The 27,189-nt window shown below is 39.6% G+C and overlaps 1 protein-coding gene across 2 annotated transcripts in view; it reads left to right on the forward strand.

Moving 5' to 3' along the window:
* Positions 1–27,189, forward strand: part of ERP44 (endoplasmic reticulum protein 44) — a 125,097-nt gene that overhangs the window by 26,425 nt on the left and 71,483 nt on the right. The window contains exons 2-3 of one of the 2 annotated variants that reach the window (XM_058302615.2): positions 24,614–24,686; positions 26,331–26,370. The exons of the other annotated variant lie outside the window; for it this stretch is intronic. Of the exons in view, the coding sequence (XP_058158598.1) occupies positions 24,614–24,686; positions 26,331–26,370 (113 nt within the window). The remainder of the gene's footprint in view (positions 1–24,613; positions 24,687–26,330; positions 26,371–27,189) is intronic. 2 annotated transcript variants of the gene reach the window in all.

The following is a 27,189-nucleotide window of genomic DNA, read 5'->3' on the forward strand; positions in this document are numbered from 1 at the left end:
ATTAGTATGTGTCTTGGAGTTGTTCTGTTTGGATATATTCGGATGGGAGTATGTTTTGCTTCTTGGACACAGATAACTATGTCCTTCAATAGGGTTGGGAAATTTTCCACCATTATTTCTTCAAATATTCCTTCTGACCCTTTTCCCTTCTCTTCTTCTGGGACACCCATGACACATATGTTTGCACGTCTCTTGCTGTCGTTTAGTTCCCGGAGACCCTGTTCAATTTTTTCCATTCTGTTCTTCATCTGTTCATTTGTTTGCTTTTGAAGGCCATGTCTTTGCGCTTGCCGATCCTTTCTTCTCCTTCCTCAAATCTGCTGTTATATGCCTCCATTGTATTTTTAATTTCATTTATTTCACCTTTCATTCCCATAAGGTCTGCTGTTTTCCTACATATATTTTCAAATTCTTCTTTGTGCCCATCCAGTGTCTTCTTAATATCCTTAATCTCTTTAGCCATCTCACTGAATTTATTAAGGAGATTTGTTTGAACATCTAAGATTAGTTGTCTCAACTCCTTTATGTCATCTGCAGGCTTATCTTGTTCCTTTAGTTGGGCCTTCCCTTCCTGTTTCTTGGTATGGATTGTAATTTATTGTTGGCATTTCCACATCTGGCTTGCTAGATGTATTTATTCTGGGTGCAGTTTCTCCCTTTAGTTTAGGGATTTCTTATCTTTTCTCTCTTGCTGGTTGTGTAGTAGGAGCCAAGGATGTAGTTGGTGCTGTGAGCTATGGAGGCTGAAGCTGCCCAAGTTGCCCCAGGAAGTGATGAAGCTTCTCCCACCTTTCTCCTTTGTTAGGGTAGGGACAGAGCTGCAGCCGTGTATTTTAATCCAAGTTGGGCACAACAAGACTCTCTGTAGTTACCTGGAGACACTGATGAAGTTTCACATCCCTTCCTCCCCTACCTTAGGTAGGGATGGAGCTATACTTTTGGTCGTCAGTCTATGCTGTGTGGGTCCAAAGTGACCACAGTTACTCAGGTAAACTGATGTAGTACCAGACCCTCTCCCTGCCAGAGGTGGGAATGGACCCTCTGGAATGCCCAACAATCTAATCTCTGTGGACCAAATATTCCTGCAGTTGCCCTGAGAGACGGAGGGAGTACTGTCCCTTCTGCCCTTTAGGGGGTGGGAACAGAACCAAAAATGTTCAACAGTTCAGTCCTGTAGGCTGAAAGTACCCACCCTAGCCCAGAGAGGCTGAGGAAACACCAGCCCCTTTCTATCCTCTTAAGGCATGGGGTTGGATCCACAGGCACCCAACAGTTCAGCCTCTGTTGGCTGAAAGAACTCATCATTGTTCAGAGAGGCTGTGGAGGCACCAGACCCCTCCTATCCTATTGGGAGTGGGGGTGGATTCATAGGCATGCAATAGTCCAGTCCATGAAGGCCAAAGGTCTGCCATTTCCCAAAAAGGCTATGGAAAGACCACCCCCTTCTTTCCTATTGGGGGGTGAGGGTGGGTCCACACGTACTCACCAGACCAGGCTGTGTGGACCCAAAGCACCTGCCATTATCTAGAGAGGCTGGGCAAACACAGTTGTCTCTTGTCTTGTTGGGGATGGAGGTGGAGCCACAGGTGCCGAACAGTCAGGCTTGTGCAGCCCAACACTGTCTGAAGTTACCCTGAGAGGTTGAGGCAACACTAGCCCCTCCTATCCTGTGGGGAACAGGTGGAGATGGGCTCATAGGCACTCAACAAATCTGTGTAGCTGAAAACTCCTGCCATTGCCTGGAGGGGCTGAGGATACCCAGCTCCTCTCCTATCCTCTTGGGGTGCGGGGATGCAGCCCCCAGTGTCTGACTATTCAACCTCTGCCAGTGGAGAGAACTTGCAGTTGCCTGGAGAGCCTGGTGCAGGTCCCACCAGGTACCTCTTTTTTGGGGATGGGGCTGGAGCCTAGGCTAGGGCTGTAGTCTGATCTTGGTGGAAAGAAGCCTGTCCCTAACTTCACTGAATTTCAGGCAGCCTGACTTCCTCTCATGCTGGGGAGCAGAGTCAACATGGTTGCTACCAGACTCTTTCCTGCTTAGACACGCTCAGACCCCGGCTGTCTCTAGGATTATACTTTAGCCAGCCGAGTCCACTAATCAGTAGCTGTGGTCAGCGACAACTGTCTCTTCCTCCACCATTTATGGGAAATGGAGCTTCCACCTCCAGCCACGGAATAGCTCCTGAGGCGGCTTGTGCCCCTAGAGTAGGATGGGCACCAGCCTCTGTGGTGTGACTTGTAACTTCCTAGGGAGGTGGTGCAGGTCCTCCCAGTTTCCTCCCTGCCGGAGGTGGAACTGGGGTTTACACTAGACCTGCAATCCAGTCTGGATGGAAAGAAGCCGGTCCTTACCAGCACGATGATTTTCAGTCAGCATTGCTTTCCCTCGTGCCCAGGGGCAGAGTCAAAACAGCAGCCACTGGCTTCCCTCTGACCTGCACAGGCTCAAAGTTTAGTTGTTCCTAGGACTCTACTTCAGCCGGCTCAATCCACTAATCAGTAGCCGAAATCAGTGCCACACCGTGTTTTCTTCACATTTTTATTGGGGGAAATGGAACTTCCGACTCCAACCACGGAATAGCTCCTGAGGCGACTTGCTCGCCATGGGCATTGACCTCCATGGCGTGGAGTGCTCTACTCACGATTCCTCTGTGCAGATGGGCATTTTCCTCCTTCCACATTCTCAAGGATGTTGCAGGATACTCCCCTGGTCTCCTGGGTCCTCCAAACAGGTGCTTAAGGTAGCTCTGGGTGACCACCAACTGCCCTGTTTCACGAGCTGACTCCAGGAGCTTCTTACTCTGCCGCCATCTTGGCCCCACCCCTCTCTTCTGGCATATTTTTAAAATGCCATTTAGGTCTCTTGTATTTCTTTTCATTTGCTTGATCTGTTTCTGGACTGGGAGAAATGAATGAAAATCTATTGTTATATTATTACAGATTCATTTCTCTTCTTGTATCTCCCATAATTTTTGCTTTATAAATGGTGCTATTGTGCGATTTTGAAAACAGATGTTTATATCTGTTAAATTATAATTAAAATTGTACCTTTAGCTTTATAAAGTGTACTTTTTGTCTTGTTAAATGCTTCTGGACCTGTATTCTACTTTGTCTAGTAAGTAAGATTGAGACCCTAGCTTTCTCATTGTTGTATTTGCTGGTATAACTTAATTAATTAAAAAAAATTTTTCACCCTTTCTGAATCACTTCCTTTTATGGGTATGTTTCTTGTTTTTAGTATAGAGTTGGGTTTTACTCTAATCCAAAATGAAAACTTTTAATGACTTAGTTAAACACCCACCATAGTTACTGATATGGGAGATGTTTAATTCTGTTACATTATTTTTTGATTTTATGGTTTTTAAAAATGTCTTTCACTATATAGTCTGGGCTTTTTTGTTTTGTTTTGGAAGTGAGTGCTTTCGATATATAATCATATATATATATAATTATAATACTAATCATTATAATTATTTTATTCCTTTATGTGAACCATACTACATACTGCCACGATATTCACTTTATTAGTAATATAGCTATATTATTAAAACCCAAATCATCAAGGTAGTTACTGTAGGATAAATTCTACAGCTCTTCACAATCTGGTTCCAACTTAACCTTCCAACTTTATCTTCCAGTGATATACTACATGAACTTCCATAGCCAGGCTTCACTACTCACTTATTCCATTCATAGAAACTTCTCTGCTCATCTAATCCATGCAGTACTCTCTGCTCTTTTCTGCCTTCTCTCTGAAATTTCTAACCTACTTTCTGTCAGCCTTACAGTATACTTGCATCATATGTCTTGTGTGCTATCTTTTCGTGCAAGGTCATGAAAATCTCCCTAGGTATAGTGCAAGCTCTTTAAGGGAAAAATATGCCCTGTAGACCCTACTTGGTTCAGTGCTTTCCTTTCCATAGGTTTTCATTCCAGGTCTGCCATGACCTTGGGGAAGGGCTGGTGAATATGTTCTTGGTGAGCTGTAGATGATAGGATTGTGATCAGTATGTAGAAGGGAAAGGTGAGTAGATGCCAGCCTGTAAGGCAAAACTTTCTGTTGATAGTAAGTATTTAGTTGGAGGCTGAATGCCCATTCTGCCCAGGATATTGTCAAGGAGAGTCTTGCACGAGATGGGAGAGGAATGTATTATACTATTAGATAAACTAATACCCCTTTCACCTTGGTAATTTTAAATGATTATTATTTGGCTGAAATAAAGCTGAGGACAGGAAGTGGTGATGATAGGAAGTTAAAGAATAATCCATATAATTTATAGCTGAGTAATTATTGAAATGTATGGTGCTGTTTTTCAATGCTTTCCTTACATTTCATAGTATAGAAAACAATTTTGTGGTCTTTATATTTGAAAATTTATTTGACTACTGAGAATATTCCATTTAGAAAACTGTTTAGCCTATATAAACTCTTTATCTGAAAATTCTAGTATTTCGAATTACTAAATGCAAAATGTTATTGGAGCTGCTGCAATCATTCACTTACTGAAAAATGGAAAAATTATGCTCATCCCCACAACAATAGAGGGTATGAACTTATACTTTTTCTCCCTTTTAAAATCAAATTCATTAGTGGGCACAGTATTTTTTAAATTTATTTTTATTTTTTTGGTCACTCAGTTTGTGAACTGATTTGTCACTTTTGTCTCTAGTTTATAGTAAGGCAAAGCAAGGTATTTTCTTAAGTCTTTTTGGGGGTGGGAGGTCTCTAGAATTCTTGCTGTAGGATGAACTACCTTTTTTTCTCCATTTAAAAGTGTTCCTTTTACTGTTGTAATTTGAGTTCCAGGCCTCAAGCAAAGATATCAAAAAGTGCCTACTCCTCTAATTGCAAAATAAACTTTATTCATAGCTTCTCCTGGCTTTAAGTAGATGGTCTTCTTTTCTGGTCTCTTTGAATTATAGAATCCTAGAGATGGAAGAACTTTAAAGTTACCTGGTTCAATCTGTTTTTTACTTAGCAAACATTGTGGAGTGTCTACTATATGTCAAGTACCTGATTAGATACTAAGGAAACAAATGAATAAAACATTATAAAACCTATACCTCCTTGGCAGAAAGCTAAAGGAAAGGTATTCAAACAGTGAAATAATTTCTTTCATTCTTTTATAATAGCCTTAAATTTTTCAAATCAAGGTCACTATCAAATGAAAGGACTGTAATGATTAATACTTCTTGTCAGTGGTGTATATACTTTGCCAAATACATCTATGTATGGTGATGACTTCTCTAGTGTATTTCCATGGTTCTTAAATGTGAACTATTGTGATTTTGCTTCTATACTGGTTTCCTATGGCTGCTGTAACAAAATACCACAATCTCGGTGGTTTAAATCAACAGAAAATTGTTCTCTTGTAGTCCTGGAGGCCAGAAGCCTTAAACCAAGTTGCTAGCAGGGCCATGGCCCCTTTGAAAGTTGTAGGGGAGAATTCTTCCTTGCCTCTTCCAGCATCTGGTGGCACCTGGCATTCCTTGGCTTGTTGTTGCATCACTCAGTGTCTTCCTTTGTGTTCACATTGTCTTCTCTGTCTCTGTGCCTTTTCTTGTAAGGATACCAGTCATTGGGTTTAGGTCCATCCTAAATCCAGCATGAGTTCATCTTGAGATCCTTAACTAATTACATCTGCAAGCCCCAATTTCCAAATAAGGTCATATTTTGAAGTCCTAGGTGGACATAAACTTTGATGGAACATTTTTCATCCCATTTTATAGCCTCTATGGTCCTTTTCAACCCCAAGTCTATATTTACATAGATCCCTAGGCAGAAAGAAATAAGCCATTTGTGTGTATATATTGGTATGTACATCTCAAATAATATTTCTTGACTAGAAAATAATAAAAGTAGTGAATTAACTACTTTTTTCCCTTTATTTTTGAAGAAATTTTAGATTACATAAAAGTTACATAGAAACTATAGGGGATTCCCATATACCTCCCCTCTCCCCCTCTCACACTTTGCCCCATTGACAGACAACTTTCTTTAGTGTGGTGCATTTGTTAAAATTGATGAAAACATTTTGGAGCATTGCTGCCAACATAGTCTATGGTTTACATTTTGCACCGCATAATTTTATAGGTTTTGAAAAAATGTATAATGGCCTGTATCTGTCATTGCAGTATCATTCAGAACATTTCCGTTGTCCCTCATATGCCCCATGTTACACCTATGCTTCTCTCTCCCTCCCTTCAGTACATCTGGTGATCACTGTCTTGTATCAATGTTACAAGTTTTTCCATTACTAGAATAATAGTAAGTGTACTTTAGTCCATAGTTGCATTTCCCCCTTATATTTGTTCCCTCCTCAGTCTTGAGGATCTGGGGATGGTGATGCCCACTCTGCTGCTGATTGAGAGGGGATTTAGGTCCATCCCATGGGGCAGATGGATGGAACACTCTTGCTTGCAGTTGTGGGTACGCTCTGTTTTCTGGGATGGGCATTGTCCACCATCATCCTTTTGTTCCTTGTCTTGGGCTAGTCCAATGAACTAGAGAGTAGGTGTTGGCTGCAACTCTGCAGAGATTCAGGGACTCAACTAGCATATGAACCAACTGAAGATTTAAGTCCCTGGGGCATGTATTTAGCAGATATAGTGCTAATTACAGGTTCAAATAAAAGGGGCAGAAGAACCATGTATAGGGAAATTATAAATGAGTCTAACTCTGTTACATTGGGGAGATAGATTATCATATATTCCAAGGTAAGGCCTACCAACAGGGTCCTGATTTCCTGGAGTTGTCCAGATGTCTCTAGAGCTGTCAGGAGCACCCCTGCTTAAGGTACTGTTTACTGTGGTCAGTGAGATCCTTCTTAGATGTGCATAAGTGTAATCTCCCAACTCACTTTGGACTCTCTTAGCCATAAAAACTCATTTGTATTTAATATTTTCCCCTGTTGGTCAAGGTCTTTTTCCAAATGCAGTGCTAGTTGGCTCTTGATAGTAATCCCTTGGTGCCAGGGAGGCCTATCCCCTGGAGTCATGTCCCATGCCAACTGGAAGGCAGTAAGCTTATATGCTGATTTTGGCATTGAGAGAGGTCACATGAGTAACAAGGAGGCTTTAAGAAGTAACTATTAGGCAACATATATTACTAGGCTAAATTTCAATTTTACAAGAATAAGTTTCATAAGTACAAGCATTAATATCAAGGGCCTGGCATTTTGGTCTGGCCTTTTTCCCTAAGCACTGCCTATGTACTCTAGAGATTCTTGCCACTCTATTACAGAATAAAGCAGGATTCCCTAAGGTGGGAATTTAATATTTTGTTGGCTATTGTGTGGGTCTCCACCCCACTGAGATAACATCCCTTGAACACATTCATATTCCATAGAGGCATGCTCTGGGTGCATCCTTGCCCATATATCTCCCCACAATTGACACCCTGCATAGCTGTAACTTTCCTGTAATCCAAAATTTCCCCAAAAACAAAGCCAAACATTTTTTTTTTATTGTTCTTTTCATCACCGTAAGGTCTGTTATTTTTTTTTTTTTTAAGATTTTTATTTTATTTCTTTCTGTCCCCTTCCCTGCCCTCCCCCCACCCCAGTTGTCTGCTCTCTGTGTCCATTTGCTGCCTGTTCTTCTTTTTGTCCATTTCTGTTGTTGTCAGCGGCACAGGAATCTGTTTCTTTTTGTTGCGTCATCTTGTTGTGTCAGCTCTCCGTGTGTGCAGCACCATTCCTGGGCAGGCTGCACTTCCTTTCACGCTGGGCAGCTCTCCTTATGGGGCGCACTCCTTGCGTGTAGGGCTCCCCTACGTGGGGTGCATTCCTGCGTGGCTCGGCATTCCTTGATTGCATCAGCACTGCATGTGGGCCAGCTCCACACGGGTCACAGAGGCCCGGAGTTTGAACCGTGGACCTCCCATGTGGTAGACAGACGCCCTATCCACTGGGCCAAGTCCGCTTCCCTGTTACCTTTTTATATATTGCAAATTTTCTGTATGTTCCTCCAGTGTCCTTTTTTATTTTATTTTTAACTTTATTTTCATAGAAGCTTAGGTTACAGAAAAGTCACTTCAAAATAGAGGGAATTTCCATATACCCCCCTCCACCTATTTCCCCCCATTAACAACAGCTTTCTTTAGTGTGGTACATTTGTTACAATCAATGAACATATATTGAAGCATTGCTACTAACCATGGTCAATGGTTTGTATTATGATTTAAACTTTGCACTGTACACTTTTATAGGTTTGACAGAATGTATAATGATGTATATCTGTCATTGCAAAATCATGCATAACAATGTCAATGCCCTAAAAAGGCCCTGTGTTCCACCATGTGTATTCTTCCCTTTCCCTCCCCTCAGAACCTATGGTAACCACTAAGGTTCAGTTTTTCAAGAATAAGGTTCATAGTTACATGCATTAATATTGAGGGCTTGCCATACTGGTATGTTTTCTTTTATTAGGCCCTGCCTATGTACTCGAGATTCTTGTCCCTCTATTTGAGAATGTAGCAGGACTCCCCAGGGTAGGAGTTTTAATATTTTCTTATTTGCTGTGTGGTTCTCCACCCCCTGAGATAAAACCCTTTGACAAGATGAACACATTCATATTCCATAGAAGCCTACCCCTGGTGCACCCTTTCCCACATATCCCCCTACCACTGAGGCCCTGCACTAGTGACCTTCCCCTGCCATATTTGCCAAGAGAACATTCCCATCATTGTACAGACCTACAAATCCGCAGGGTTCACCAGTTCCTTCCTCCAGCGCTCCCCTCAATTCCATGGATAGTCTAATTGAATGCCCCCTCCAACCCGCTCACCCTCGCATTCCACAACTATTGATCCCACTCACATCCCTGCACCAATATCACTACCATCTACTGCCAAGCCACCCCCTTCTGCCTTATCATAGGTTCTGCCCATATTGAACATTGGCTCACCACACTCTGCCTTCTTTCTGTGTCCTGATAACCTGTCTTGCAGACTCTCTCTCTGTGAGTCTGCTCAGTATGCTTAGGCCGTAGCAGTGAGGTCATGCAATATTTGTCCTTTAGTGACTGGCTTACTTCGCTCAGTATAAGGGCTTTAAGATTAATCCATGTTGTCATGTGTGTCAATACTTCCTTCCTTCTTACACCTGAGTAATAGTCCATGTTTGTACATACCACATTTTGCTTATCCATTCATCTGGTTATGGGCACTTGTGTTGCTTTCAACTTTTGGCAATATGAATAATGCCTCTATGAACATTGGTGTGCATGTATCTCTTCATGTCCCTCTTTCAGTTCTTCTGGGTGTATATCCAGCAATGGGATTGCTGGATTATATGACAATTCTATTGTTAGCTTCCTAGGGAACTGCTAAACTGTCCTCCACAATGGTTACACTATTCTGCATTCCCACCAGCTGTGGATAAGGGTTCCCATTCCTCTCTATTCCTCTCCAACACTCGTAGTCCTCTATTTTTTTAATAGCCACCAGTTTAATGGATGTAAGACAATAGTTCATTGTAGTTTTGATTTGCATTTCCCTAATAGCTAGTGATGTGTATACCTACTTTTGTTGCATTAAAGCTGTTTATGAAAATAATCATTTGCATCAATAATAAGATAATAGTAACTTTTTTTAAAAAAGGAAATGATATTCCTTTTTAAACCCCAGTTAAGTTTGCTAAAAGGTTTTAAAAATTAACTTCTTTGTTTTCTTACATCTATCTGAAGCTGTTCCTCTGTGTATCACAGATGGACTTGAACATTTTCAAATGCTTCTGCATGTAGATCTGTAAGTCTCTGTAGGATATGAGCAATATCCAGTTATTTGTATCCCAAAGGAAAATGTTAGGAAAAATAGTATTATTCAGTGTGATAACCTACTTTGGAAATTTACCTCTAAACCTTTTCAGAAATTAGATTAACCCCAAAGGCCTCATGTTTTTTGGTATGGGGTATATTGAAAATCATGGATCATGGGTTTTATGGTGACTGCTAAAGGAGAATCTCTCCAAAGCACTTTGCAGTGTTAATATCCTCAAATGCAGTATTTTGGAATTGCAGATTGAGACCTGTTAATGGGCATGAAATCAATTTAGGGGTGTATTAGTCAGCCAAAGGGGTGCTGATGCAAAATACCAGAAATCTGCTGGACATTATAAAGGGTATTTATTTGGGGTAGGAGCTTACAGTTACCAGGCCATAAAGCATAAGTTACTTCCCTCACCAAAGTCTGTTTCCATATGTTGGAGCAAGATGGCTGCTGAGGTCTGTGAGGGTTCAGGCTTTCAGGGTTTCTTTGGGCTTAGCTCCTCTGTTCCCTCCACAAGGTCAGCTGTAGACTGTGAGGCTCTTCAGGCTTTGCCTCTCTCCACAAGGTCAGCTATAGACTATCAGGCAAACAGCTCTGTCTCTTTCCCTGGTGCTCCAGCCAAGACTTCAGTGTCAAACTCCAACATCAAAACCCCAACATCAGATACCCTCAACTCTGTCCTTTACCATGCCCTAATCATAATTCAGTCATGCCCAGGTACAGATCAGATTACAAACATAATCTAATATCTATTTTTGGAATGTATAACCATATCAAACTGCTACAATGGGGTTACAACCAGCCTTTTAAAGAAATGGAAACTGTCACAGTGCATTGAATATAGTGAGGATACATGTTTTTGAAAAACTTTTATTTGCATGTGTATATACTGGATTGCATTGTAAATTGTATTTCTTGCTGTTTGATCGTCATCAAAAAAGTCAAAATCCTCTGTTTATGAGGTCCTAACATGCATTTGGATATTAAGCTCTTTTAGGTCAATTTTATATAGTCTCACTTTATGTGTATCTAGAATGTCTTTGTAAATATCTGTTGCTGTGTATTTTTCCAAGGTGTGAGAATGAGTTTTAGTCTAGTATGGATTATGATTTTAATTTTTTTTTCCCAGTGGAAGAGAAATATTGACTCTCAACATTTAAGTCAAAAGCAACCTTAGATCTGTTAATTCAGTCCCCTTATTTATGAGCAAATAGACATCAGAAGTCAAGAGGCAGAGAAGTTGCGTGCCTAAAGTTAGTCAGTAGTAGAGCTGGTACCAAAACTTTGTCTAATTATTTTATACACATTACTTTTTAAATTTTTTTTTACTCTTCCTCTAAAATGTTTTTGAAGTTTCTAATTTGTCAAACTTAAGCATGTACTATCTTAAAACTATGTGGAAAGGTTTGACTTTGGTAAGTGGGACTTATTCTTAAATCAACTCCTTGGATTAAACTCCACTGTTACTTGGCTCAAAGCACCATGTACAGCTTGAAATGTTTGCCAGCTGCTACATTGAAGCTCAAGCGGGATATTCAGTAGACAATTTGGAAGTATCTGTGTGAAATTCAAACATTAGGAAATTAAGGACTTTCTCTGCTTCGTTGTTTAATTAATATATGTTGTAAAAATCAGAGGGATTCAAGGTTAAGGCTAAGACTGAGGGTGTCTCCTGAATCCCAGAAAATGGCCCCTCTTGCTTCAACTTTAAGGTTGATTGTCTGCTTCAAAACTCCAGATGCAGATAGTTAGAGAACTATTTTTTCCCCCCTAAGCTGTACTCTATTGCTGTAAAATGAGTTCCCTTCCCTCATTCCCTGCCTTTTGGTTTCTTTCTACCTCCCAAATTGGTTTGAGGATTCAAGTATTCCTAACAGCGCCAGTGTTTTTTCTCCCTTCCTTCTTCACTTCTCATGGCAACTAGGCAAAGTGGGACAAAAGTGGGCAAGAGAGCTAGATTCCTAAATTTAGATTTCCTCTTAAACTGTGGTCATTCCCTGATCAGTTTTTTTGTAAAAGTGCTTAGAAAGCTAAAATATTGCATGGTAGTTGTGACAGTTTGAATTTGGTGAATCCAAAAAAAAAGAAAGGATTACGGTTTTGAACTAAGACAGTAGTGATGGTGGTTATAAGGTAATGAGCCTTAATGTATATTAGTGTCATTGGGGGTTTTAGATTAAATGAGCGAAAGATAAGTCCATTTGCTTTCCTAAGTCAGTTACAGCAGTTTGTGGCATATAGGGCAGCATTATGAAAGGCATTGTAGCCAGTATATGTACTCTCAAGCACTACTTATGATTGACATTGACAATTAGTTTTGTTAGAAGTAATAGTAAAATTATGAAGATACAAATTTTTAAAGTAAGCAGTGGGTTAATACTTTAGGCCTGTATAATGAATCATTCTTGGATTTATTAATAAAAATAATTTTACCCTATACAGTACTCTACTTAGGAAGAAGATACTGGAAAACCTGAGAGTCAAAGTGAATGTGGGAAATAAGAAACCAAAGTTTTCATTAAGAACAGTTTGCATTGAAGGCTGTTGACACACCATAAAACGTCAGAGCCACATGTTTAGTAGTGGAACAAAGGCATTCCTTAATATATTTAGGAAATGTTTTCTTTATATTTTACACAATGTATAAATGTACATGCCAGCAGCAAAAACTGGCAAGTACGGAGGTTAAAGGATCTTAAATTACATAATTTAGGAGACATCACTGTCTATTCAGTGTAAGTGTTTTTTGGTTATTTTGTTTTTGTTTTAGTTAAATTACTGGTATTTAGTTCATCCCCTGTGGTATACTGGCTGGCTACTCTGCTGCACTTCTCCCTCCTCTTCTTAATTTGCTTCCTTCATCTCCAAACAAACTGCTTGTTCTTGACTCTTTATCTCAGGGTCTGCTTCTGGGAGCAGCCCAAAGTACTAAAATAGGCATTTATCCTGTAAAATTTCCTACATTCTGATATGACCGCTTGCATCATCATTGTGTTGGTACTGGTTCCTCCATGTCCAGTATTTCCTATATGCTGGTTCTCAGGCTCGATTAGATTCAGGTTTTTTTGTTTGTTTGCTTGCTTGCTTGTTGTTTTGGTCAAGAATACTTCATAAGTGGTGCTTTGTATTTTTTATTGCATCCCGTCCAGAGGCCTAATGTCTGGTTGTCCCACTTTTTAGTAACAATGTCTATACAGTTGTTCCATGTTAAAATCAATGCAAAGCTTTTTGAAAGCTTAGGCAAAAAAGGATTTACTGACATACTATGTAATTCTAGATGTCTAGTGCCAGCAGTCATCTTCCTTTGGTAATAGATAATGATTTTGCAGAAATTATAGATGAATCTTAAATTAAAATAGTTGAGAGAGGCTCTTATGAAAGTTGAGTTGCTAAGTTTGGTGATCTTGTTAAATGTAATGTAAACTGCATTTACATCTATGTAATGTTATGCACAGCCATTTCCTCAGCACCTATAACAGTGCCTGGCATATGTAATAGATGACACTCAGTGAAATATTTGTATATTTGTAGATTCTTTTGTATATTAGTATATTTACATTTATTAATATTTGTACATAAATCCATATATTTGTAAAGTATATTTGTCAATTGTGTGTTGGTAAACTCATTTGTGGAATGAATGAGTGACAATTAAGACTGTACGTTATAGACTCTTAGGACAGAACTTTCTTCTATCAGGCATCTTGGGCAGGAATTACAGTATAGTACAAAGTTGCGCAGTCAAAATTTCCTCCTGGCATATGTTTGCAAGTATTTGTTGTGGACAGTTACTTACAAGGACACTACAATGAGTAGGGCATTATCTGACCCTTTCCCCTCCCCCTCTGTAATGTACACAGAAATAAAATTATTCTTTCTTTTTTTTAAAATGTACTGGGGGCTGGGGATTGAACCCCAGACCTGTTACATGGGAAGCCAGCACTCAACCATTGACCCACATTGGCTTCCCTGAGTAGGTTTTTCTGTTGTGTTTTTGCTTGTTGTTGTTTTTTTTCAGGAGGCACCAGGAACCGAATCTGGGACCTCCCATGTGGGAAACTGGAGCTCAACTGCTTGAGCCACATCTGCTCCCAGGAAATAATTCGTCTCTCAACTTTTCTCCCAATTCCCATGCTTTGTTAAAATCACCACTTCTAGAAGATTGAATTTTAGAGGAGCAATTGTGATTTTAAGAGGAAAATTCTCTTCTCACATTGTAAAGCTCACCTCCAGCTCTGAGAAGCTTTTTTAAAAAATTAAATTTAATTTAATTTCTCTCCCCTCTCCCCCAACCCCCACCCGTTGTCTGCTCTCTTGTGTCCATTCGCTCTGTGTTCTTCTGTGTCTGCTTGCATTCTTGGCGGCACTGGGAATCTGTGTCTCTCTTTGTTGTGTCATCTTGCTGTGCCAGCTCTCCGTGTGTGTGGCACCACTCCTGGGCAGACTGCTCTTTTTTTGTGTGGGGCGGCTCTCCTTACGGTATGCGTTCCTTGCCTGTGGGGCTCCCCTACACAGGGGACACTCCTGTGTGGCATGGCACTCCTTACGCACGGAAGCACTGCACGTGGGCCAGCTCACCACGTGGTCCAGGAGGCCCTGGGTTTGAATCCTGGCCCTCCTGTATGGTAGGCAGATGCTCTGTCCATTGAGTCACATTCACTTCCCTCTGAAAAGCTTTTTAAAACAAGAGACTTTTCTGAAGGTTGGAAAAATATAGATCAGTGTCTAGTTTAAGGGCTGCTTTTCTTGGTAATTCCAGTACATTACGCATTCAGGTAAATCAGTTATCCTTTTTTAGATCCCCAACTATGCATGAGTGTATCATAAGAACAAAGCACTAATGACATAAATTTTTAGTGGAAATTCATGCATGATCAACTAACTGATATCCAAGAAAAAAGTGTGAATTGCAGTGATTTTGTTTCTTTTTATTTGTCCATGGTTGTTTTTACCAGAGAGTTTGAGATTAAGGATTGTATTATTTATATTTGAATTTATTTTGGTATAGAATTTGTTTTTCCAGACATGTCTGTACAACATTTTGAGTTATTTAATGAAGAATGCTTTTAATCATTCTAGTATTTTTATATAAAAGCAGGTTGGTTCTTACATGTTCAACATGGATTGTACTGATTTTATGAGAAGGTGGTACAATTTAAGAGTTCAAGTAGCTTCCCACTGTTACTGTATACACCTGTTTTTCCCCTCTTCAAACTTTCTAGTTCATTATAATACTTCTGGGAGTACTAATAGTGAGATGTGCCTTGATTGATGCCTGACTTCAAGGCTCTTACAATGCCTGTCAGCCTCAGCTTCTTTTCTCCAGGGACCTTTCACATCTCCTAGCTTCCTGTTGCCAGCTGCAAACCTCTGCACTTCCTGTTGCCTGCCAACTAATGCAAAACTAAGATTAGGGGGAGCAGGTGTGGCTCAGTGGCTGAGTGCCTGCTTCCCATGTGCGAGGTCCTGGATTCTATCCCAGTACCTCCTAAAAAAAACATCACCTAAGATTAGGAGTAGATTGATATTGCAGTCAGAGAAGTGGCACCTACGATGGAGAAGCAGCCTGATTCCCTTGGCTTTGGAACTTGAGGCGCATGATTTGTCAGTCTGGATTAGAAATGGAAAAGAGCTGTCACCTGGTACATTACTTGTTTCTTGCTATATGAGAGACTTGTTTTGTAAAGGGTTTGAGATTCTTCCAGCAGAAAGACAAGTAAATAAAAGATCTAGTGAAAATACACTAAGCTATTACTGCAGGATGCAGAACAGATGTAATGCCAGTTGAGAACAGTAATGCCATAAGGAAGGAGAAATCCTCTATTGAAGTTCCTATTTTATGCGAATAATTTTCATGCAGAAATATCTATTTAAGCTATTTTTAGAGTGGAAGGCAGTATACTTTTAAAAACTAACGTTTATGTAAATTTATAATAAGATTAAAAATTCCAGATTTTTCTAAAATCGCAGTAATTTGCATGTCAATACAGAATTCTCACAAATGAATCTTACTTGTTTTTGGATTCATATTTGAGGACCAAAAACATGGTACAAAGTTTAAAATGTTAATAAAGTGTTTTGTTCTTTAAGATAGTGCTTTTTTTTTTTTTTTTAAAGTACTGAGGCTGGGTATTGAACCAGAACCTCATCAGTGGGAAGCTGGTGCTCAACCACTAAGCCATATTGGCTCCCCTAAGTTGGTTTTTTCATTTGTTGGCTTGTTTGTTTTTGTTTTTAAGCGGCACTGAGAATTGAACCTGGGACTTCCCATGTGGGAAAGAGGCACTCAACTGCTTGAGCCACATTTGCCTCCCCTAAAGCAATGCTTTTTAAATTTTAATGTGCACTGGAATCACCTGGGGATCTTAGTAAAATACAGATTCTGATTCAGTAGGTCTGGGGTGAGGCCTGAGATTCTACATTTCTCACAAGCTTCCAGGTGATGCTAATGCACTTTGAATATCAAAGTTTTTTAAGTATTGAACTTAAAAAAAAACAACAACAAAAAACTCACTGGAAATACTTTTTGTTTTCTAAACTAATTTATTAACACATTCTTATAGACCAAAGCTCAGCAAATGCTTCTGTGAATACAAATCTTGCTAACAGGAATAATATTTAGTAAGGGCTTCTGCCTGAATTTTTATTAGCTTCTGGTTCTGAAAGTCCAAATAAATTATTTACTTGACTAAATCAACAAAATTAAAATACAAAAAGCATTGGATTAGTAATATTGTTATTCTTAAATGATAGTAGGCTTTGTGCTGAAGTATCTGGAAATCATATCAAAGAACAGCTGGAGAAACCACGAGAAGATATTATTAGGGCTTATGACAACTCTTAGACAATGATGTAGAGGGGTTTTGCAGTGGGTGGAAGGATTACCTCTAAGTTCCTTCTACGTCTGAGTTTATGAATTACTGCCTAGTCTTATGCTTTTCACCATAAGTAAAAAACAGATTTTAACATAGATTTCACTCTTTTTTTTTTAAGATTTTTAAAAAAAATTTATTTCTCCCCCCTTCTGCCCCCTTGTTGTCTGCTCTCTGTGTCCATTCACTGTATATTCTTCTGTGTCTGCTTGTATTCTTGTCAGCGGCACTGGGAATCTGTGTCTCTTTTTGTTGTGTCATCTTGCTGTGTCAGCTCTCCGTGTGTGCAGCACCACTCCTGGGCGGGCTGTGCTTTTTTGGCGTGTGGCGGCTCTCCTTGCGGGGTGCATTCCTTGAGCGTGGGGCTCCCCTATGCAGGGGACACCCCTGCATGGCATGGCACTCTTTGCTCTCATCAGCACTGTGCGTGGGCCAGCTCATCACACGGATCAGTAGGCCCGGGGTTTAAACCCTGGACCTCCCATGTGGTTGGCAGACGCTCTATCAGTTGAGCCAGATCTGCTTCCCCAGACGTCATTCTTAATTGATAACCATACCTTCTTCAAACATGTTAAAAATGTTTGGTTGTTAGTTGTTCCCACTTCTGGACCTTTTTCTCACTTCCAATATCATCTTTCTAAATTCATAGTGAATTGTAATCTCTTTATCCATTCATTCATTTAGTAGATATTTGAGTGCTTCTTGTGTACAAATAAGGCACTCTAAGTAGTAGTTGATCTGAGATATAAAATTGAATAAGGGGAAGCGGATGTAGCTCAAGCAATTGGGCTCCCGACTACAATATAGGAGGTCCAGAGTTCAATGCCCAGGGCCTCCTGGTGAAGGCAAGCTGGCCCATGTGGTGAGCTGGCCCACACGGAGTGCTATACTGTGCAGAGTACTGCCCTGCACAGGAGTGCTGGCCTGTGCGGAGTACTTCTCCTTGCCAAGAGTGCTTCCCCATGTGGAAGTGCTGGCCCACTTGGAGAGCAATCACAGCAAGATGACACAACAAAAAGAGATACAGAGGAGAGAGAATAAGAGATGCAGCAGATCAGGGAGCTGAGGTGGTACAAGAGAATGATTGCCTCTCTCCCACTCTGAAAGGTTCCAGGATCAGTTCCCGGAGCCTAATGAGAATACAGGCGGACACAGAAGAACACACAGTGAATGGACACAGAGAGCAAACCAAGGTGGGGGGCGGTGGATAAATAAATAAATCTTTTTTAAAAAAAAATGAGTAAGGTACAGTCTCTACATTCCAGATACTCCTGGTCTACTAGAGGAGGTAAGGCACCAGCACAAATAACCAGTGTAAGGAGTAATGTGTTAGCACCGTGTAGGAATTGTGCTAGGCATTTAGTTGAGAGAGAAATGAGTTACTAGGGCCTGGGAACATCAGGAAAGGCTTCATAGAAAAGGTCGTTTTTGAATTGGGTCTTGAAAACTAGATATGCTTTCCAAGCAGAGGAAACCATGTGAGCAAAGTATGTAGGCATGGGGGAAAAAAAGACGTTTTAGGAATTGCAAATACTGTAGACCCCATGCATTCTTGACAGGATTTGGACTGTTTTTGAATGACCCTTGAAGGGGCACGTGGTAATTTTCCCGAATGAATGATTTTATTCCCTTGTTAAGAGCCAGCTACTTCAAATTGAGTGAGGCTAGTGATTGGCTCAGCATTCATGTCTTAGTCTATCTTTATTCTCAAATCACTCTCATTCTGTTTTTCATGTTTACTGTGTGTTATATGGGAGGCCATGCTATGCTTATTAATAGTTTAGGATTTGTGAAGTGCTTGGTACAATTCTCTTGTTACCACGGGACCTACAGATAGGGTGACCACATAATTTATTGCCCAAACTGGGATCCTTTGATGCATGAAAGGGAGTGGTGCTGTTAGTAATACTCAAGGGCAATAGGCATAAACTGGGATTGTCTCAAGCAAACTGGAGTATATGGCCAACTAGACTGTATGGCTACCCTACCTATTGTCCGTATTGTTGTAGTATAGGCCGTGGGTGGGGAACAGTAGTATGTGACTCAGAAAAGGAAGGTGTGGGCTAGTTTTGTGAAGGGTCCTGTATGCCAGGCTAAAGAGGTAGAAATAAATATATCTTGTAGATAATGAAAAAACCATTGGTTTTCTGGCAGAGGACTTGGTGTATGAAAAGCGGCATTTGGATGGATTTATCTGGTCTCTTTGGGCACACTAGATTGAAGGGAGGTATCCAATTCAGAGGATGTCATAGTAGTTCCTATTATGAGTATATTCAGATGGTAACCACCTGTCTTTAATATACTGGGAAAATTTGTATTTTTAAAAAATTAATTATTAAAAAAACTTCTAATAGAGAAGAAGATCCTGTTGGAGTAGTAGCTTTTTCAGTAATTGTTTTTTTTCCACAGAGGAATAGCATTGGGGCCTAGTATTGACTACTAGAGTATGTTTTGTATGTGCTGATATTATAGCATGCATATATGTTAATATTGTAGCAATTAGATGTCATTGAGAATATGTGCATGCTTACTAAAAAATATTTTCAAAATTTATTTTTTTTTAAAGATTTATTTATTTTATTTCTCTCCCCTTCCCCCCCCCCCCCCCACCCCAGTTGTCTTGTTCTCCGTGTCTGTTTTGCTGCGTGTTCTTCTTTGTCCGCTTCTGTTGTTGTCAGCGGCATGGGAATCGGTGTTTCTTTTTGTTGCGTCATCTTGTTGTGTCAGCTCTCCGTGTGGGCGGCTCCATTCTTGGGCAGGTTGCACTTTCTTTTGCGCTGGGCATCTCTCCTTACGGGGTGCACTCCTTGCACGTGGGGCTCCCCTACGCGGGGGATACCCCTGCATGGCACGGCACTCCTTGCGTGCATCAGCACTGCAAATGGGCCAGCTCCATATGGGTCAAGGAGGCCCGGGGTTTGAACCACAGACCTCCCATGTGGTAGACGGATGCCCTAGCCACTGGACCAAGTCCGCTTCCCTCAAAATTTATTTTTAAAAAACTCTTGTGATGCAATCAAATTTTGATGGTCTGTATTTGGTTTCAACTTGATGCCTAATCTAGAGAGAATATTAATTTCTCAATAATTCCCATTTTCCATGTAGTAGGTCAGACTATATTGTGAAAGAAAAGCCATTTTATACCAGGAGAACCATGGTTAACTGTGAGCTTCATCTTTCAAGGATTAACTATGCTGAAATGCAGAAAAGGACATTCCAACTAGAGGAAACGATATACGCAAAGAGAGAAGCAGAAAAATTGTGGGGCATGTTTTGGGAAAAGCAGCAGGCTGCTGGGTGCCTTCTGAACAATGCTGTGGAAATGCAGTTGGTACATCAGTTAGCCTTTCCTGAAGGGCAGAGGGAATTTAAGGAAAGGAAAGCTTTTGAATTCTTAAAGATATCTCAATTTTTAAAAACCTGCTCCTGCTCTTTAAAAGCTTGTCACTTTATCTTTTTAAATGAATATGGGTACAATATGTACCATTCCACTGGTGTGCCTTTTATATAAGATCATATCACGAGACATATCTCAGACTGAAATGTTTAATGTGGTACAGTAAATGCATGTTGAAGGAATTAATGAATGAATAATGGAAGATGATTGGAGATACTCCCCTCAGCTTTCTTGGAAAGAAAATGAGCTAATGAACTGAAGAGAATGACCATTTTTAAAAATATTTCATAAGTTAATATAATATATATTTATATATATATTTAAATACTCCATCATTAATTTGAGGCTACGTTCTCTATAACTATTAAAATCTTAATTTTTTTTCTTTAAAAAAAAATTGAAAACTTTCCTTCAAATGTAAATTAAAAAGAAAATTAAAGTAATCTCCCCCTGTCCATCCTTGACGTAGAGCTACTTTATTTTATTTGAGCACTATAGCATTTGACACATAAAGACGTTTCTTTCCCAGGAGAATCTTGTTTCTGCCCAGGGCTGACATGAAACAATTTGTCAGACTAGTGGAGCTTGCTAACAATTCACATAAACAGCCTATCTTTCCCTTCCTACTGCATATTAATAGAAATGTTAATGTTAATTGGAAGATGCCTACTTCGCAGCCTGAAGGGAGGAGAGACTAGTGAATCTGAGACAGTTTTCTCGCTTTGGGTCCTCTTAAGAAACAACTGTTCACTGAATACCAGTCTTTTCAGTTGCATGTCATTAGCACAGTATTTCATAAGGAATGGTTATCTATTTAATGAACCAGATAGATCATTGCCTCATTTTTGTAGTTACTGAGCATGTAAATATTTTTGCCATGTAAATATTTCAAAGTAAAAGCAACTAAATTTAGAACATACTTCTTGATAAACATGTATTTAGATAGGCAATAACTAACTTCCAAGTGGGATCCCTTGAGCAAAGTTGGACCCCTTGAAGGTCACAGGAAGGCTCTTACTCACCACCATTTCAGTCCCCAACTGCTTCCCAAACCACTCTGCCAACCACCCTTACCCTCAGATGCTCGCCAGCCCACCCCTGCCAGGGGAGTTGGGAAGAGGAGGGTGCTTCCTCAGTTCCATGTTTTCCCCCACCCCAAAGCCAGAGAGAGCCAGATGGCACCAGCTGCTCTCATTATTTCTGCCTCCACCTTTTTCTCATTGGGGGAAGGGAATGGGACTGGGGTCCGATCCCCAGGTGCCAGCTCTGCAGCCTGTCTCATAGGGTGAGGGAGCTGTTGTAGATAGAACAAAGGAAGAACTCAGAAATACCTTGTTTAAGGAGATCATGATGGATAGCGACCATCCCAAGGAACAGAGAAGGTCTGCAACTGCAAGCAAGATAGTCCCATCTATCTGCCCCTTGGGATCTAAGCCCTCTCTCAGTAGAGGCGGAGTAGGTATCACCATCCCAGAATCCTCAGGATTGGGGAATGAACTATGGACTAACTGTTACTCTACTATAGACTTATTGTGATTCTAGCAATGAAAGAACTTTTATCATTGTGGAGACAAGGCCACCGGAGGTTCTGAGAGGAGGAAGAGGGAAGAATAGGTGTTATATGGGGACATTTTCGGTACTTGGGGAATTGTCCTGAATGACATCGAGATGACAGATACAGGCCATTATATATCTTGTCATAATTTACAAAATTGTGTGGGAGAGAGTGTAAACTACCGTGTGAACTATAGTCCATGCTTAGTAGCAATGCTCCAAAATGTGTTCATCAATTGTAACAAATGTACCACACTAATGAGGGATGTTGTTAATGTGGGAAAATGTGGGAGGGGTATGGAGTGGGGCATATGGGAATTTTTTTAAAGATTTATTATTCTCCCCTCCCTCCCCAGTTGACTGTTCTCTGTGTCCATCTGCTGTGTGTTCTTCTGTGTCCACTTGCGTCAACGGCACCCGGAATCTGTGTCTCCTTCTGTTGCATCATCTTGATGTGTCAGCTCTCCATGTGTGCAACACCATTCCTGATCAGGCTGCACTTTTTTTCACACTGGGCGGCTCTCCTTACGGGGCACACTCCTTGCACATGGGGCTCCCCTACGCGGGGGACATTCCTGCGTGGCACGGCATTCCCTGCGCACACCAGCACTGCGCATGGGCCAGCTCACCACACAGGTCAGGAGGCCCTGGGCCTCAACCCTGGACTTCTCATGTGGTAGGCGGACACCCCATCCATTGGGCCAAATCTGCTTCCCCCCTATATTTTTTAAGTAACATTTCTGTAATCTAATTATCTTTAAAAAAGAAAAATAAAAAAAGAAATAGCTTGCTTATTTGTGTTTTGTGACCAAGCAGCTGCTCCTCACACCTAGCTTTATGGCCTTGTTTTTAGTTATATATTTTTCACACTGTATATTCCTTGTACAAACCAAAAGAAAGGAATTTATATGGATTATATATGACTGAAATCTGCTATCATATCTCTAGTCCAGCATTTATCTCGTCTTTCTACCCTGGCTAGACTGAGAGCTCTTTGAGACAGGGCACACTATGCCCTATGCATTTGTGGCCTCAGTACCTCCGAGATGCTTTGTAAATGACTCTAGTGTTATTTAATGACTCGACTTTGATAAATCAACTTCAGCACTTTGTGATATTTTTGTATCTCTGAGTATTTTTACAGCACATTGTAAAATCTTGCTGTACTGATACAATTGGGTTCTGTAGTTATCTGGAGCTGGTCATACACTAATGAGGAAAGGATCTGTTATTGAGATATAGACAGTAAGTAATGACTGGTGAGGGAAGTCTGATCTTTCCAGTCAACTTCTGAGATGCTGAAAATAATGAAATGAGTTACCCAAGTCAAATACTCGGATTTTCATCTGTCTAACTTACTTTTAGGAGAGTGTTACTTATTGGTGGCTGGCAGGAATGGTAGTCAGCTATTGGCTGCACTATATGATAACTTGAAAATAGTGCTGTTCTTGGGCTTTTTCTAAGAAAAGAAAAAATTCATAGAGATATTGCAAATAAATAGCTGGGCTCTTTTATGTGCTATCATTAACTCGTCTCTATATACTATTTAGGAATGGAGTTGCTGATGAGTTGAGTTGTAACAGTTTTAGCTGTTGTGAGTACTAAAGTTTTGTGGAACACATGGACATAGGAATGATCTTCAGAACCTTGATCAGGATCTTGACAAGGAGTAGCAGTTCAGTGAATGAATTTCCATGCATAAACTCTTGTTTTGAACAAAAAAATTCTCCAGGCAGCAAACATAAAATGCATTAAGGATGATGGTACCTGTCTTAGTTTGCCACAGGACTGACTGCCAGTGCAAAGTACCAGAAGTGGGTTGGTTTTTGTAAAGGAGATTTATTTAGGGGTAAAAGCTTACAGTTCAGAGGCAGTGAAAGGTCCAAATCAGGGCATCAGCAGACATGCTTTATCACCAAGGTCAGCTACTGGGGATCCTGGAGTCTGGCCACGTGGCGAAGCAAGATGGCTGCCTATTTCTGCAGAGGTCCCTGCCTTCCCTTCTAGAATCTGTTGTCTCCTGGAGATCAACTGTGGGCAATCAGGCATAGCGCTTGGTTCTTTCCAGACCTCCTTGCTCAGTCCCGGCTGCTCTGTTTTCTTCCTGAGTTCAACTGTGGATCTTAGGGCATATGGGTTGTCTCTTAGCCTTGAGCTGCTCCACGGGCCTGGACTCTTGGGGCCTTCATGCTTATGCTTTAGCTGTTAGCAGTTCTTGAGTTCTCTTTCACACTTGGCCGGGTCAAAATGTCAGAGTTCCCTTTTTCTTTCACTCTCTTCCTCTCTGTGTCTCCATTTATATAAAGACCCAGCAAGACAGTGGAGAATCAACCTGAGTCAAGCCTCACTTGACTCCATTCTTACTAGAAGGGATTAGTTCAAGAACATAATCATTTTCTTTTGGGTAAAAGAACTTCAAACTGTCACAGCACTTAAAAATAAAATACACTAAGTGCTACTTTTTAAAACAAGTTAACATTTACTAATATAGTTTCAAATTGTGTATTTCTCTGGTTTTCAGATGACTGGCTAAGATTTTCTTTAATAAACTTGAACTTGGCTTGCAGGCACATTGACAATTCATATTCTCTTTTTAATATCCTCTCTCTTAATACATTGTCCTCATCAGTAAGTGAAAATGAGGCAAGAAGAGTTTTTGGTTCACAATTTACAAAAGTCTTTCTTGAATTTTTCTCTTCATTATTTTGTTCTACCTTAGAAGCATGGTGGGATAGGTAGAATTAGCAAAGTTAGATTTGTATTAAATATATTCAAAACTGATACTCTCCTGGAAATTTTTCTTTGACAATTTTTGTGGAGCTTGGAACTGTAGAGATAAAGTTACTCCTATTTCATTGATTTAGTGAAGGATTAGAGTAGATAAAGATTAAAATTAATTGATGAATGTTTTTGTAACTAAGTGTAAGTGGAGCCAACTTTATTCATAAATTTTCTTTTTTAGACTTTCTGCTTTGCCTTTTGTGGAAACATTTATTAATTTCACGTTTTTTAAATTTTCAGGTAACTTGGGTTTTTACTCCTGTAACAGCTGAAATAACAAGTCTTGATACAGAGAATATAGATGAAATTTTAAGTAAGTACTTAAATATTTTATAAAGCACATTTTCTTCTCTATAAAAAGTAAATTTATATACAAAGTCACAATAAAATTTCAATTACTTAGAATAGTTGAAGAGCTGACATTCTAATTAATTCCATGACTGAATTAGCAAAGCACGTTTGGCTTTAATCTTTAGTAAAATATCTTAAAATGTGTAAGTCTGCTTTCCTGTGTTATAAGCAGAGTAGTATTTAGTTTTGTTTTATTTCTTTGCTTTTTCATAGATACCACTCTCAACAATTCACACAGTATTTTGCCAATGCCTACTTAGAGCCAGCAGTTCCCACAGTACATACAGTACTGAAAACTGATGACCTTAGCACGCAGCCTAGAAATTTTTTGTCTTTTTAAATTTTAACTGAATCACCTACCCTTATCTCTTTTATTGTCATTGGTCAAATTACGTTTAGTGATGTTTTACTGAATGCTTGGTTGCTGAATATGTGATTGTAGATGCAGTTAACTGGGGGGAAGACTTTTTTTGTTTTTAAAAATAGTATAAGGAAGGCAAAGACATGGTTGATAGACGATCACAAATTGGGAGCTTTAAAAAATGTATAATATATGTAATACTTTTTGAGCATTCCGTTTTACCCTCTGGTTTGAGTATAACAAAACCAAAAGTAATAGAGGTAAAAGGAGTTAATAACACTTATTGGGCATCATATATTGTTTTGTGTTCCTAGAATTGGTTTTAAATGGCTAAAATGTCTATTTCTACCTGATGAAAACTCTTTAGAGCAGTGGTTCTATAAACTTTAGCATGTATCAGACTCAGGGCTTATTAATATAATTCCATTTTCTGAGGGTATTGCCAGGTTCCAGCCCATAATTTACATACCTCCAGTTTACATATCCTGATGCTTCTTCTGATCTAGGGAGCATACTTTGGGAACCACTTTAGAGGGGATAAAAATGCTTTGAAGATAAAAAAGGAAGGGAATTGAAACTCACATACTATTCTCAGTCCTTTCATCTTCCAAATTCTAGTATGCATTTGTGTTTTACTTTGGTAAATACTTGAGAAGTTTATCTCAGTTTCTCTGAATTAGGTTTAGGCAAAAGAAACAGCTACATGATTCTCAAATCTTCATATCCTGATGTTCAATGATACAAAGTTATTTTTACAACAGAAAATAACTTAACGTGGATAAGAACCAGAAAAAATAAATCTTGTAGGAGACTATTAGTTTATTTGTTGCAACTAAGTTGGACATCTGATATTTAGAAATAGCTTATTTATACAGGTCTTTTCTGTGAAATAGGGTTTTACTTGCAGAGCTAATTCTCAGTGGTTCTTAAAAATGGAAGATTGAAAAATGGATAATTGAAATCCATATCATTCCACTTGACTTTTTATGAGAGTAAGCTATTGAGTAAGTTACTTTGCTGATCTGACTTTGAGTCCCCCTTCACAATATATTGTTTTAATATTCAGTGAAGATATAAAGACAAATTATATCAGCAAGCCATGGGTATGTATGGCTTTCTGGGTGAGAGGTCATTTAATTGCTACAAATGAGAAATGACCTTAATGAAAACTGCATCTTCAATTTTGTCAAAATTATGTATAGACTCAAATAACTTAGGATGTTTGGTTTTGTTTTTCAATTTCAGACAATGCTGATGTTGCTTTAGTAAATTTTTATGCTGACTGGTAAGTAATAATCTCGTTTTTTGTTTTTGTATTAACTTGCTAAAGATGATTTTTTTTTTTTTTTTGCATAGAAAGGGTGGGTGAGGAAACCTTTTGGTATTGTGAGGCAGTATTACTTAGACAAAATCAATTAAAATTCATCAACAAGTGAAACAGTTTAATTTGATGAGAGTTCATGTTTAAGAGAAAAATAGAACTGATTTCATTCGCCCACATCTTAAAATAAAAGCAGGTAACATAAGTCAAAAAAATTTAAAAAAAGAAAAAAGTACATATTGCAGTGCTGTATTTTTCCTGACTGGGGGATGTAAGGAGTGCTTGAACTTGAAGATGTGGGATGGCAAGTTTAGACGGAAAGCTGATGTTGACATTTTTCACTTATATCATCTGCTATTTTTCACTTATATCATCTGCTACTTCTTCCAGTAAGCCTTTACTCTTTATCCTGTGTGAATTGGAACTTGTCGTCTATGTTCATGTAGTACCCTAGTAGCCATTCTTTCTCTTACTTTATTGTTTTGTCTTTTATCTTACTCTTTTGTGCCCTAGTAAATAAACTTTGAGGGCAGAGATAACGCTTAACTTAGTATTCCCAGCATTTTAAAACAAGGACTTGATGTGGAGTTCAGTGACTGGCATGGAGATAGGAGGAAGGTAGCCTCATCTGGAGAAAGGTTTCACATTTTCACAGAATCCTTATTCCTGGACAGTCTATACCTTATTTGACCCTTTTAGGCTTACCACCTACCAACTGCTACCCAAGGCTACAGTCCCAAAACTTCCTAGATTCCTGATTTATTTTCTGTGCCTCTAGTCTTA

Source organism: Dasypus novemcinctus, chromosome 8, assembly GCF_030445035.2.
Source record: "Dasypus novemcinctus isolate mDasNov1 chromosome 8, mDasNov1.1.hap2, whole genome shotgun sequence".
Taxonomy (NCBI): domain Eukaryota; kingdom Metazoa; phylum Chordata; class Mammalia; order Cingulata; family Dasypodidae; genus Dasypus; species Dasypus novemcinctus.